Below are 14,051 nucleotides of genomic sequence, written 5' to 3' on the forward strand. Positions count from 1 at the left end.
CGCACGGGCCCGGTGTTCCGCTAAATATTTCGTAAATGAATCACTCCATTGAACGCGCTAATTGGCAGGCGTCTATTCGGAGTTTATAAACTGGCGGAAATTTTCACGCTAAATGTAATTTTCACGGAAACTGGAGCGCGGGCTGTGTGCTACCGGCGCAGGCGGGTTAACGCGATTATAAACAAAATGAACCTGTATAGCGCGCGATATAACCGTGCCAAGCAGCCTCACAGTTCACTTCATAACTCTATTTGAACGTATATTTGCCCGGTCGAAATTCGATTGCGGATTTATACATTCTTCTACCGAGAGTACAGAATTCACGTCCAATTCCAACTTTGTTCTTAGAGAAATTAATGTCGGCGGCGTTTCACAATTTGTAATAGTCTGCTTCTTGTCGCGGTCTATTTTTGTTGTATTTATTCAAAATTATGCAAAAGTACGAATATATACATTGCATATATCAGTGTCGACGAGACATTAATTTCTAAAACATTCATTAAGTATAAGCAATTTTTATATTGCCATTTTTAATAAGTAATTTTTCGCATAATTCTTGCTTTACATAAAATGTTTATCTTTTACGGTGATAAACTGCTCGGGAACGTTGTATCGCGGCATTGAGTAAAAGTTTGATTTCTCCTATAAATAGTACTTTATGGAATACTTGTTATTTATACTTATATATTTATCGGCATAAAAATGTCCAGACCTTCGCGATACTTGTCGCGGAAAATATTAAATAACGTGAACTAATTTTAATTATTATATAATCTAAATTTTCTGTTATTCAGGTAGATCGAAGTGTTATAAATGATCGTATTTAAGGAGGAAGGTATTTTCACTGTCTGAAATTGCTACTAGGTATTTAAATTACGATTTCACTGTTCCGCATCGTTTTAACGATAATCGCGGTAGATCGTAACACGAGAAACTGCACATCAGCGGTGAAAGAGATATTCGTAAGCAATAAAAGAATTCACGTGAACATATAGCTATTCGGCCTTGTTCCCCAGTTACAGAAGCCTACCTTTATAGCAAGTTCAAAATAGCTCTAACCGCATACTTACTGCAGTTGTTTTGTCCATAGCGTTTCAGTCAATCGTTCAAAAATCATTTTCGAAAGTACGAATTATACGAAGAAATAAAATTAACAACCTCATAACGACCTTACTCGTTATATTTGCAAATATTATAAAATAAAATAGGATTCATACTTTATTTATAAAATTCTACTTCTACGCAACTTTGGAATAAAAATGATATTTTAGTGTTTTTTAAACAACGTTTAAGCTGACCCGAAATTCTAAAATTACTCATTCTAAAAGTAAAATAAAAACGATACTATACTTTGTTAATAAAAATTCCATGTCTACCGATAATCCTCCCGGAATTGATAATCTGCGATGTGTTACGGAGACCGAACGAAGTCGGAATTTTTTTAAAGTTCTATTGTTGCTTTATCTTGGCGTACCTTATCAAAAAAAACACAATGGACGAAGGAGAGACTCAGTATTTCCCTTTTATGTGTGTCAGATCGACCGGTAGCAGAAATTGTGCAGGATCATGGACTCGAGTTCTTCCATCCTCGCATCCTGCCGTGAAGGATGTTCCACAAAGGGACATCCACGAGGTATCGGGAGATGTCGTCCCGATAAATATGGTGAAAGGCATTGGTCATCTACGGGATCCACGACTTAATAAGGTAAACTATTCCCTCTTTTAACCGCTATAGCAACGCACAATGTGAAAATATATTAACACTTTATCGACCGGTATATAAATCGGCTTTTCCCCCCGATCGGTTGCCATAGTAACCCTTAATTTGTAATCTATTATTGAGATAAATGTGTTAAATTGTACTAAAAGCTTCAATATTATCATATAAAATTTTAAATATTAAATACCTTTCGCGATTAATAAGATGAATAAATCTTATCGGATGACCGGTCGATAAAGTGTTAAAACCTGATATTCTGAAGATTAAAAAAGTTGTGAAGAATTTGTGAAGATTTCTAGTTCAAAACACTTGTTTCAGTAAAATATACGATTTAACAAACACGAACATAAAACAATATATTCTAACGTGATTAACAGATTTAAAAAATTACAGAGAAATTATAGTAAAAAGCTTGTATTTATATTAAATGCCTCATTTCATTTTTAATTTAACATTACGCAGTTCCTTCGACTATTTGTTAATGAATTTATTTATCTTGCTATGTTATGATACCGAATATTGATCGATAAAGTAACAACTTTGATAATACTGAAAAGGGGTCTAATATATTTGCTAACTAGTACGATAGCTTGAATGTCGTCAATTTCCATCGAACCCATGTCGCCATCGATTAGTCTTGAAGACGTGATATTGAATAAAGATGAGCAGTCCAGTTACTCTACATATGTATAATCCTGCATTATCGGACAGGGTTTGGCATTTACTCTGCAAGAGAGGATATCCTTGGGTATACACGGTCTGCAGCCCCCTAGATTCAAAACTCAGGAGGAACAGCTGGCTCTGTGCAAGGCTTCAGTTATGAAATATACCGAGGATTTAAATCGTTATCTTTACCTCGTGGAACTTCAGGTACGATGAAGCAAGATATTATCAACAGAAATTCAATTAGCTGATAACGAAACGTCGATAAATGTTACAAATGTCTTTTTGTGAAAATGATAATATTTTTATTGAATGTATTTAGTTCATTTTTTAATAACTATTGAATTGGATAACTGAATAATATCTGAATTCTGCGATGGTCCAGTAAATAATTAATGGCGCTAAATTGAAGCACCCTCTCTGCTACAGGAAAGAAACGAGAGATTATTTTTCCGTCTGCTAAGTGAGAACATCGAGCAAATGATGCCAATTGTTTATACGCCTACCGTGGGATTAGCCTGTCAGAAGTTCGGCGTCATTTATCGCAGACCTCGTGGATTATTTATTACGATATACGATAAGGGCCACATTTACGAGATACTGAACAATTGGTACGTCTTTTACAAATTTGAACGGAGTATCTTAACGAAACACGCAATAAATCGATCACACTTTCGCGCGTACACGCGGAGAAAATCGTACACTTTTTACCTTGTCCCGTGTAATCGAACGTTATTAAAATATTATACTTCGCCGTTTGGAGGCAAACTTGAGATTTTATGATGCAGTTATACGTACACAGAAAGTGGGACACATTTATTGATAGATCTATTCCTAACGTGATCCCGAGCATTCACGTTTTATATGTTCAGCTGTTTTTGAACGTATTCGGAACAGGCACAAACGAATACGAAGATTTTATGAGCGGGACTTGTCGTATTTTATTTTTCATTTTAAAATACATTTGACACCGTTTACCGTTCCGGCCTTCTTGATTTACAGAACATCAAAAGATTCTGAAAAGTCTGCTCTTGCCAATGTTGACTGTTACTCGTCGTTTTATTTCTTTCGCCACTATTTACCAAATCAATTTTTTAAATAAATATTCTGTACTGATCGGAAGTGATAATTAGGAGCGATAGTGGTAACGAAAATGGTAAAAGTCTCGCGAAGCGGCTGTTAAATGTATTTTAATTGCGACCCGCTTGGCTTTTCCCTCGAGCCTGTAGATAATTTAAACGTCGGCGAATCCTCTGGAATGATGTTCCATAAAAGCTCAATATCATAATGCAGGCCTGAACAAGCGGTTCGTGCTATTTGCGTAACGGATGGGGAAAGAATCCTTGGTCTCGGTGATCTGGGAGCCTGCGGTATGGGAATTCCCGTAGGAAAATTGGCTCTCTACACCGCTCTAGCCGGAATCAAGCCGCATCAGTGTCTGCCAATTACCATCGACGTCGGTACTAACAACGAGCAGCTACGGAACGACCCCCATTACATCGGTCTGAACAAACCGAGAAGTCAGGGCGGGGAATACGATGAGCTGATCGATGAGTTCATGGCTGCATGCGTGAAGAAATACGGTCAGAACGTTCTGATCCAAGTACGTTTCACCGGAGATCTGTTTAGTCCTTTCTGTCTCCTCGTTTCATAGTCATCTGCTCATACTCGTTCCTTATTTCAGTTCGAAGATTTCGGCAACCACAACGCCTTCCGCTTCTTAGACAAGTACCGCGACAAGTATTGCACGTTTAACGATGACATACAAGGCACCGCTGCGGTCGCAGTCGCCGGGATTTTAGCCTCGAAGCGAATCACGAAGAAAAAGATGTCTGACAATAGGTTCGTCTTTCTAGGCGCTGGCGAGGTACGTAAGAGTCTGGCAGGTTCTAAGGCGAGCTTCATTTTTGTGAATTTACGGGGGCCGTAGTCTTCTGGCATAACGATTCAGCTGTCTAGAAGATGGACTTAGGCCAAAATGATAAACTACGAGAAATACAAACCACAATTTCAACCATGAATGTCCGGCTTGCGGTTTCGAACTCTATGTTATTACCTTGCAATAGTATATGTGACATATTTACAAATAATTCTGCATTGACCACTTTTTAATATTCTGCTTGCTTTATGTCATAACTTAATTGTCAAAGATTTGTCAAAGTGGATCAGTCGACGCTATTCACAGTTTTTAGATTGTCAAAACGGAGATTTCAGGTGTTCTCAAAGTAGAAGTAAATGATAAACCAAATGTGATAAAACTATTTGTTAATTTGATCTTGTTGATCGCTTACAGGCTGCTATTGGTATAGCCGACCTCTGCGTAAAAGCGATGGAAGCGGACGGATGCACGGAACAGCAGGCTCGCGATAACATTTGGATGATGGACATTGATGGCTTGCTCGTTAAAAACCGGCCGGAAGGTAACCTTGAAGGTCACAAGATCTGGTACGCGAAGGATCACAAAGTGATGAAGACGTTGATCGACGTCGTGAAAGAGGTGAAACCGACTGTCCTCATAGGTGCGTAACTCTTTGTTTGCCAACATGCATTAATTTCTGTCTAAAGTTGAAATGATCACGCAGGCGCGTCTGCTGCGGCGGGAGCGTTCACTCCTGAGGTGCTGAAGGAGATGGCCAAGAACAATGAGAGACCGTTGATCTTCGCGCTGAGCAATCCGACTAGCAAGGCAGAGTGCACTGCTCAACAAGCATATGATCACACGGATGTACGATAATTATATTTAAACATTTCCGATCAATCGAACACATTTCGTATTGACCGTTATGGTGACAACTAGACGGCGGATCTTTAAGCAAAATAAAAATTATCCGAGTTAATAATTTTATTAGGTTGTACATAACAATGTACAAAAATGCATAAAATCCGCAGTCTAGTGATTACATTTATAATTCAATCTATATGATCTATAATTAATAAGTCTATTAATAGGCTTCTGGTAAGTAAAGTGTTACAATAATAATGGAAAGTAGTAAAGTGATATCAAAATAACGATCCATAATTTTTATATCCAGCTGATAAAAATCAATGCCTACGTTGCTATAATTATTAGCATTACACACGCTTTGGATGAATAACGTGGAAAATAATTTCTTAGAAACTCGTCAGTAATGTTAATAATAGAACTAATCACGTTTTAGGGAAGATGCATATTTTCCTCGGGCTCTCCGTTCGGAGAGGTGAAGTATAATGGGAAAATTTACAAACCCGGACAAGGAAACAATGCGTACATATTCCCTGGAATCGCATTGGGTGTTATTGGAACCGGAGTGCATCACATCACCGAAGATTTATTCCTTATTTCAGCTCAAGCGGTGGCTGATCATGTAAAGGATGAAGATCTTGCGATGGGTAGTCTGTACCCACCGTTGAGCACTATTCGCGAATGTTCGATAGATATTGCCGTTAGAATTGCCGATTATGCCTACGCAAAAAGTAAGAACATTAGTTAAAAACATTTTAATTTCCATTTTCGATTGAATTTTAATTCTTATGGATTTTCCTGTTTTAAGACGTTGTCCTAACCAGTGTTTTATTTTTTAGCTGGATTGGCGAGCGAGTATCCGGAACCTAAAGACAAACGCGAGTTCATTGTGAGTAAAATGTATGATGCCAATTATGACAGTCCACTGCCAAACCTATACGACTGGCCGGGCGACTATGCTAAGCCTCGTGTTTTACCAGAGCAGTGAGTATTTTAATAAATTTTGTACAGGAAACCATAGGTTAGCGTCGTCTAGAATTTCCGTTACCGTAATGTTAATGCACCATAGATGACAAAATCCGTATCTAGTCAAATTATGCAGAACCTTTAGAAATGCCATGCAGCACATAGCAAATAGCATAATATAGCAGCTGCAATTAAAATTTAGAAATACAATTGCACTTGAAAGAAGCAACGAGTTCCAGAGCAAACGAAATTACAGTAATACCATAAACAGAATCGCAATTTTGAACTTCTCGAACATTTCAACATAGCATGAATACCGCTTTCTAATTTAACCATCGCATTTTCCTTGGGTTATTGTCAAGGAATTTTTTTATATTGCTTACAATTTTCCGAATTCCAAAAATTTGATTGTTTTTTGAAAACTGATTTTTTCGTTGCTACCACGCAATAACCACGAACGCTTTACTTTGCTTGAGTAGTAATTTTGCTTTCCTACGGAGAAAAAAAAACCTAAAATTGTAGACTCATAGATTTTATTCTTATTGAAATAGATCTTAGAAAGATAACAATTAGTCAATCAAATTATTAGTCAAATAAAGTCTATCCTTTTTTCTCTCCGTAAATTGAATCCCTTGTAACTATGGCTTAGGGTTGTAGAACATTTAGCAATTATTTCTTAGCAACGGCATTTCTTTATCGTCAGTTCGTTGCTAGCCAGTGACTGACTTCGGTGCAGGCCGCTGAAGCTTAATTAATTTTTTTCAGAGAGACTGTAGAAATCCGCCACGATTTAAAACATCTGTAGCGGGTTTCATCGATGCGGGATATTCGGAGGCTATCATTATTACCATTAATCTCTAAAAAAAAAACAGAAACATACAAAAAAAAATTATCGCTGTGTCCTGAATTGAAAATGTAAAAAAAACAGGTCGTGGCAGATACAGGCAACAGTGCAGTTTAAAACAGTTTTAGCTGTAAGAAACTGTTACTTCTGTCAGTGACTAATTTGTCAGTGCTTCTTACAATATAACTTTGCACGAAGTGTTAAAAAAAAAAAAACAAAGCACGGCAGAAATCTGAAATGATGACTAATAGTGCTATTATTACAGCATCGAATGTCGCAGTAAGCTAACATTGCAGTATTTTAATGTCCTCCTTCATCCTATACGCAGTATTACGATTTTGCTAGATCACCCCGACCCCCCGACCCCCTGAGCCGTGATAAGTATTAAACTATTGAAAGTATTTAAAAGAAAGTTTATAGAATTGTTGTCACGTGTATTACCCGTAGCAATTATATGCTGTACAAAAACGGAAGAAACGTTGTGTTGCTTCGTCGACTGAAGCGCAAACAATTTAGTAGATTATGATTTTACGCAAGTACCGATTATTTAACGAACCAGACATTTGTACGGTGACAGTTTCGATCGAGAAGTCGATAACAAATAAAGTTTTAATTGGAAATCTTGCGAACGCAAAGGTACACGAGGTATATTTTATACATGGATAATCTGTGAATGTACATTTCTCATTTCCTCTTTGCCATTGGCTTTACATTTCCAATGGCAGATTCTCTCCTGAAACATAATCTTGTAGATTCGCCCTTTTGATATTCAGAGACTTCCTTATTCAATGTTTCAGCCACCCCGATTTTTCCTTTGCAAATAGCAACAAAACCAATCCTTCTGACGTGCTTTCATTGTCCAACGCAGATGCCCCAGAACACGAACCGATCAAAAGCTACCAACCCCTTCCCAGAAGGACCAGAAAACTTCCAAAGTATAATCCATCTAATATGCTTTTATCAGCATCGTTTTAGATATTTGTACGCAGTGCTTTACTAATTCTACACATACGTACTCTCGTTAAGATTAACGATGTACACATGTATATCTTTTCGTGTTTAAACGATTCGCAGAGATGTAAGTTGCAAACGCGGCTGTAAGTGAAAATTTCGTATCATTGTCTTTGCAATTGGCTTCCATTTTTTGGGCAATAACGTTTTTCAAGTATCTCCTTTTATTATCGTACGTCGACTGTTCCGCAATTCACGATGCAATACTGTAAATATGCTTCGTTCTTTAATATCTTACCTTCATATATTCGATGACAAATTTGTATATGCATGCTATAGCAGAGTTTCCGGAACGAATATGCAAGAAGTGTATTAGAGTGTAAATAATTTATTAAAACGTGTAACGTTCTAAAAAACGTGTAAAACGAAATCAAAAAATGCATGGTAGTAAGAGAGGAACCGTTCTCGATTCTTTTTTATCTGTAATTCTAAATAATATTATCGTTCTAAAATGACAATTCTACGGATTTATTTTTCCAATTGCATCGTGAATCGCGAGAAACCTTGTACTTTACGGGTAAACCAGGGTAGTTTTAATGGCAGTGCGCTCGAAAGCACAATATTATCGTAATGTACAAAATATTTTATATTCCGTATAAGATGTCGAGGAATCATTAAAATATTTCACGCTCGTAAATGTGTTGCAATTGCATAGATACGTGTTTGTTCCTGAGTCGTTCTCGGTCATCACAACTTCCGAATGACCGAGTGGCACCGTCAAGCAATTCAATACTAGTAGATTTAACATACGGGGGTGAGTTACCTTGATACCGAGATCTAAAATATCTTCATTACTCCCAATGATGGCGAGAACATTTCCAAGCGAGGCTAAAATTGATTTCGGGGGACCAAATGATTTTGTCGAGAACATATTTTCTGATCAATTTATTCCGCGAGATACCATATCATATTTAATGTATTATCGATGCAGTTCACCGTTCGTTTTGCAAAGGAATTATCACGATATCATCCCCTCGAAGAAAGCGTTTTCTTCCCTTGGATATCTGCTCCTGTCACGAACGACGATAGAGATATTTTAGGTTCTAATCTGAAGTGGCTCATCGTGAACGCAACTTATTTTTCTCGAAAATACGAATGTCTATTTTCTCGTAGAAGTGTGCCGGATGCACTACTCTTGGCTGTTAATTAATATTTCATCGTAGAATAATCGATGGTGGACTTTTATCAGGTCTCGCATGTTGTACAAGACGTAATCGATTTCTTAGGACATGTGGTCATGTGGTATATATGTGCGTAAACTGTGCTTGTGTGTGTTCGTATCGTAATTAATCGTTGATTAGAAAACGAAAGTGAAAGCCGCCAAACTATTTGGCAACTGTATAACGCGTCGTGAGAACGTTTTGTTGCTACAACAATTTGATTGTTTACTTTTGAATTTCGCGTAGCGCTGAATGTGATAGCCGTCGTTTAGCCAAGCGACGCGAGCTTGTCCTCCGTACCGTACCTCGTTACGAGGAATTTGATCGACACCGATATGTGCGCTCGCGTTTTCAATCCTGCTTCGCGTTATGTGAGTGACAAGCGACTCCTCGCTTGGTTAAACGAAAACTACTGGAAACAGCGTAATGTCATTACTAATCGTGTTCTTCTCCCAACAGATTATGACGTGTTGGCGAGTTTAATGACAAGATGACTACTATGACGTGTGCACACACGTTTTAAGATATATATTTGCGGAATTTCAATAAGTATGTCTTGTAACGTGGACACGCCCGTAAACTCTTCAGTAGATTATTAGAGAACGTCCTGGTGAACGTGTCGAGGGAAATTGACGGCGCCCGAGATAGCCCGTCGATATTCCGTTCTTATTTATTATAGTTAATTTAATATCATGACTAAATGTTCGAATGGTGTGCAGGTTTACCAATGCTTGGAGACTATTCATTGATTTCGACGCGGATATCGCTTCGCCTAGAACCACTTATTTATTTACACACCGTATTATTTCGCGTGCCATGATCCGCGATTAATCCTTGGAAGCGAAGGATACCCCGAACACTGGGTCCTTTCTTTTGAGATTCGTAAATTGATGAATAGTTGCTTCACAAGTGGTGTTCACGGATTGTTCGAAGAGGATCCCCTTAAAAACTGAAAACAAATCATACAGAAATAAAACAGTCCCACTTGGAGCCTCGTTTTCGAGAAAATCAAAGTTTAAGTTCGTTGCACGCGCGCATTATTCAGATGTTTTCAAACGAAATGCAATTTACTATTGAGTTAGGTCTCGGGAGGGGACTTCAGGACACGGTAAGTGCAACGAACTCGTTCAAAAAATTTTGGTGCACTTGACTCATTTATTTACTCGATTTTACATCGAGTATGAAATTTTATTCTAGTTGAAGTACAAACGGTTCGTATGAAGAGCCTGTCCGTGAACAGCACCAACTCGGTGATTGTGCCTCAGCGACATATAAAAAGTAATTTATTGTATTCTGTACTGTGCTATTGTATCGTCAAGTAATGTTTAGTATAGTGTACGTATCAAGTAAACGGGTTGAGTAGAATCGACGGTTCAGATTGATTCCTCTGTTCTACTGAATGTATTGCATAAGGTTGTGGAAATAGTTTCACTGTCTCTTCGATTTCATTAACAACATGTTTTCTTGAAGATTCGAATCAGGACAGCCAGAGCAACGTTTTGGAAGTTGTATTTTTTCTACTATAATTCTAATTGTCCGACTTACTTTCTAAGCATGTGAAACGTACGAAGCGGAGGGTTTTTTTAACCGGAAGGTTCCTATGCGTTGTGTGAAATAGAAAACAAATCTTCGATCAGCAACATCGATTAGATTGTAATTACTGCCACGTCACGGATTATAAGGAATTTACGGAGAACGTACGAGCGAGTATCTGAAATATATGGGAAACGAAATTATTTACACGGGTCTCGTTTATCAGAATTTGTTACTGGACGTATATAAATTATAATCTTAAGGCTATGAATAAATGTTAAGTCATGATCGTTAGCGCGTCTGTTTATTTCCTCGCACCGCATTTATTTATTCGTCCTTTTGTTAAATGATCTTTCCGAATAGGCTACAGTGAAGCGCGTGATGGAATTGTAATATTGCCTTTATTAAACAAAACTTCATGAAAGTGATCCTCAGCTATATACATAATTACAAAAATTATTTTTGTCATTAAATATTTTCATCCCTTTCGTACTTGCGTGTGTAAAATATATCCGCGCAACAGATATCAACATCATTGTCGGCCACAGTATAAAATGCAAATAGCACCAAGGAATTACGATTCATTCATTTTATAGTGGCACATTTGCTTCGTATATTCATTAATCTGCATTTCTAGTGCTAGTACTTCAATCAACATTCAAGTACTAATTCTGTATTCAGGTGTTAAGATTATCCTTTATCTAAGAGCACAGAATATATTGTGCATGGAAGAGATGCATTATGGATGTGAATATAGTGCTTTTATAGGGCCAAATTGCATCGATTAACTTTATTCTGGCTCAATACGCCAGTGTACAAAAAGTATATCAAATTTTCTCCTAATTTGCTTTACATTTCGTTTTATAAGCATAATCTCTTCCACGAACAATCTGTTGGTTCATAATCAGGATCTTCGTCTTCGTCATCGTCTTCGTCGTCTTTCCATTCCAGATCATCCAAATTTTGAAACAGACTCTCATCAACCTTAACGGCATCCCCTAAAAATGAAAAATAGTTGTCTGGTGTTGTTCTCTTTCATTTTATTCTGCATATTTCAGCTTGATTTATACTAAATAAATAAATTATTTTTAGACTAATACCATCATCAAGGAATTTAAGATCAGACTGATCCAGTGTTTTATCGGTCATGAATAACTCTTTGCCAGTCAACTTCTTTCCTTCGCGCTCAGCCATTTCTCTGCGTTTCGTGTATCCCATTTCTAGATCAAACTTTTCTTTCCAACTTAAAAATGTTTCTACAGTGACCCTAGTACCCTCAAACTTTTTCTGTAATACAAATGGTACATTAGTGTTAACTTTACATATGAAACGTTACACGTAACATACCCTTTCAGCTTCTTCCTCCTCTTTGAGTTTTAGTGCTGCGGATTCTTCTCTGTTCAATTTAATTTTATCCCACTGACAATTCAGCCATTCCTGAGCAGCGCTAACTAATGTAAATACCATAACCATTCCCAAGTTCTCGTTCATTTGCTCTATCAAATGGTCCTTTAACAATTTATCGCTACCTTCTTCAAAATTCTCCTGTTCCTCTATGGACACAAGGAGTGGTTCGTCAGGATAATTTGAGGTATATGTAAATTCTAAACGACAACTAAGACCATTTGCAGTATCCGGTTCATATTCCCCTGTCTTAATTGGTATAGCAAATGTGTAAAATGGTTCCACGGCTAATACTGTAAAAGAATTATGAAAATAAATTTAAAATAATTTATTGAAGAAAAAATAATTGAAATATAATAGACGCAACTTTAGTGTTTATTAAATAGACAATTTGGACAAAGTAGCCGATAAAATAGAGGTATTCATTTACTTAAAAAACAAATTTATAGGTTATAATACAATACTTACTTTCCAATTCTCCACAATAGATCGATTCTAAAGCTTCGATCTCATTATGTTGTTCTTCTTCGTAATCCATGATTTTTAAAATAAAATGAACTTGTTAACAAATTATTGGATTACGTATTTAATTGATAACTTTGAACAAATTCATGAAACCATGATATAATCGTGACAGCACCGGTGAGCAGCGTTGCACCACGAACTTATTCAATTCATGTATACGGACATGCTGATCGAGCAATAGAAATTTCGGAGTTTTCCTAACACAGTATATAATGATTATATAAATTTTATATCGTATGAATTTTTCAAATATTAAAATTATAATAAGTAATTCGTTATAGAACTATATTATAAATTATAATAAGACAAATTATCGTTGCAGATTTTTTCAAATATTTAAAAATTTATTTTTGCAATACCATTTCGTTTAATAATTAAAATATAAGTACATATTTTATTTATTCATTAATTGTGCTTATGAATTGATGTTCTTTTTTTAAAATACCATATTTTATTGAGTAGGTTACATAAGTAATTTAACTTAATTTTAATTGTAATAAAAATATAAAAATATTTTATTTCGATACATTACACAAATTATTTATGAAAATATTTAAAAATATTTAATATTTTACCATTAGATATTTTATACATAAAATTGTATTTCCCCAACAATTACCTCCTTCACGATTGCGTACAAGTGTACTGAAAATATGCTAACGATTCTATTCCTGCTAAAGTCAAACAACAATAATCAGACCCGCACTATAAATTGTTAGTATTTAGTAAACGCTGATCGCAGAATAGAACTGCACGTACGCATTCAATTCTGCGAAATCGTACGTACAGAAAAATTCGAACAAAGAAGTTTAAAGAATTAATTGTAAGTTGATACGGTGATCGCACTTAGTTTTCCACTTTATCGCTAAAAAGCCTGGCGATAATTAAAATATTACATTTTCTTTTATAGTAAATTATACCACTCCATTATTAGCAAGTAATTTTTTAAGCAATTTCTTGTTCCGTATAAATTGGGTATAGGGAAGTTATGTAACCGAAATATGTACTTCGTTTGATAATAAATTAATGAATTTTTATTCGTTTCAATCATTCATGTAAACTACGTTTACACAAATTCTCATAATTTTATACATAATGTAATTTAAGTTTTTACTAAACTTTCTGTAAGCTCGTTTAAACTGTTTAATTAGCCCGAGGCAAATGTCGGAACTAGGTTTAATAACCGCTTTATGCTATAATAATACTGCAAAGCGTACTAAGAACGGAATGTTTCTGACACCACGGATTTCGGTTTAGCAAAAATTAATGTTGAAATAATTCTTTAATTAGAAGAGAGTAAAATTATAGTTTTACAAAGTATTATTTCCATTAGAAATATTAATTTAAATATTTTCGTTTTACGTGGCGATAACAACATTTGTTAAGCTCTTTATTATAGATTTTATTTTATAAGGAATATTTTTACCGACTAATTAATTATCATCGTCAAAGTCTTCGAAATCCATTTCTTGAAAAGTAATTACGAAAAGTTAGATGCCCGGG

General features: G+C 36.0%; 2 protein-coding genes across 7 annotated transcripts in view; one reads left to right on the plus strand and one right to left on the minus strand.

Annotated features, from left to right (window-relative positions):
• Positions 1-10,913, plus strand: part of LOC144478661 (NADP-dependent malic enzyme) — an 18,352-nt gene extending 7,439 nt beyond the window's left edge. For 2 of the 6 annotated variants that reach the window (XM_078196769.1, XM_078196772.1), the window contains exons 2-11: positions 1,537-1,705; positions 2,432-2,590; positions 2,813-2,994; positions 3,677-3,986; positions 4,068-4,250; positions 4,677-4,902; positions 4,966-5,108; positions 5,542-5,836; positions 5,945-6,089; positions 6,837-10,913. In XM_078196769.1, coding sequence (XP_078052895.1) covers positions 1,537-1,705; positions 2,432-2,590; positions 2,813-2,994; positions 3,677-3,986; positions 4,068-4,250; positions 4,677-4,902; positions 4,966-5,108; positions 5,542-5,836; positions 5,945-6,089; positions 6,837-6,876 — 1,852 coding nt within the window. In that variant the 3' untranslated portion in view covers positions 6,877-10,913. Of the gene's footprint in view, positions 1-846; positions 865-1,536; positions 1,706-2,431; positions 2,591-2,812; positions 2,995-3,676; positions 3,987-4,067; positions 4,251-4,676; positions 4,903-4,965; positions 5,109-5,541; positions 5,837-5,944; positions 6,090-6,836 lie in introns of those variants that run through there. The other 4 variants (XR_013495392.1, XR_013495393.1, XM_078196771.1 and 1 more) reach the window with 4 other exon arrangements.
• A 90-nt stretch (positions 10,914-11,003) lies between these two features.
• LOC144478662 (RWD domain-containing protein 1) lies at positions 11,004-12,672 on the minus strand. Its single transcript, XM_078196773.1, has 4 exons — positions 12,492-12,672; positions 11,967-12,316; positions 11,720-11,906; positions 11,004-11,617 (listed from the first exon to the last, which is right to left on the minus strand). Exons 1-4 carry the CDS (start codon positions 12,559-12,561, stop codon positions 11,481-11,483), a joined length of 744 nt encoding a protein of 247 aa, XP_078052899.1. The 5' UTR covers positions 12,562-12,672; the 3' UTR covers positions 11,004-11,480.
• Positions 12,673-14,051: the final 1,379 nt, after the last annotated feature.

The sequence above is a fragment of the Augochlora pura genome, chromosome 3 (assembly GCF_028453695.1).
Source record: "Augochlora pura isolate Apur16 chromosome 3, APUR_v2.2.1, whole genome shotgun sequence".
Classification (NCBI taxonomy): domain Eukaryota; kingdom Metazoa; phylum Arthropoda; class Insecta; order Hymenoptera; family Halictidae; genus Augochlora; species Augochlora pura.

Bases quoted from the DNA above. Each gene is read 5' to 3' on its own strand.
- LOC144478662 (XM_078196773.1), bottom strand. From the start codon at position 12,561: ATGGATTACGAAGAAGAACAACATAATGAGATCGAAGCTTTAGAATCG. The intron at 12,317-12,491 runs GTAAGTATTGTA...ATTCTTTTACAG, and splicing joins CTATTGTGGAGAATTGGAAA to TATTAGCCGTGGAACCATTT. The intron at 11,618-11,719 runs GTATTAGTCTAA...TTTCATTTTTAG, and splicing joins TCTTAAATTCCTTGATGATG to GGGATGCCGTTAAGGTTGAT.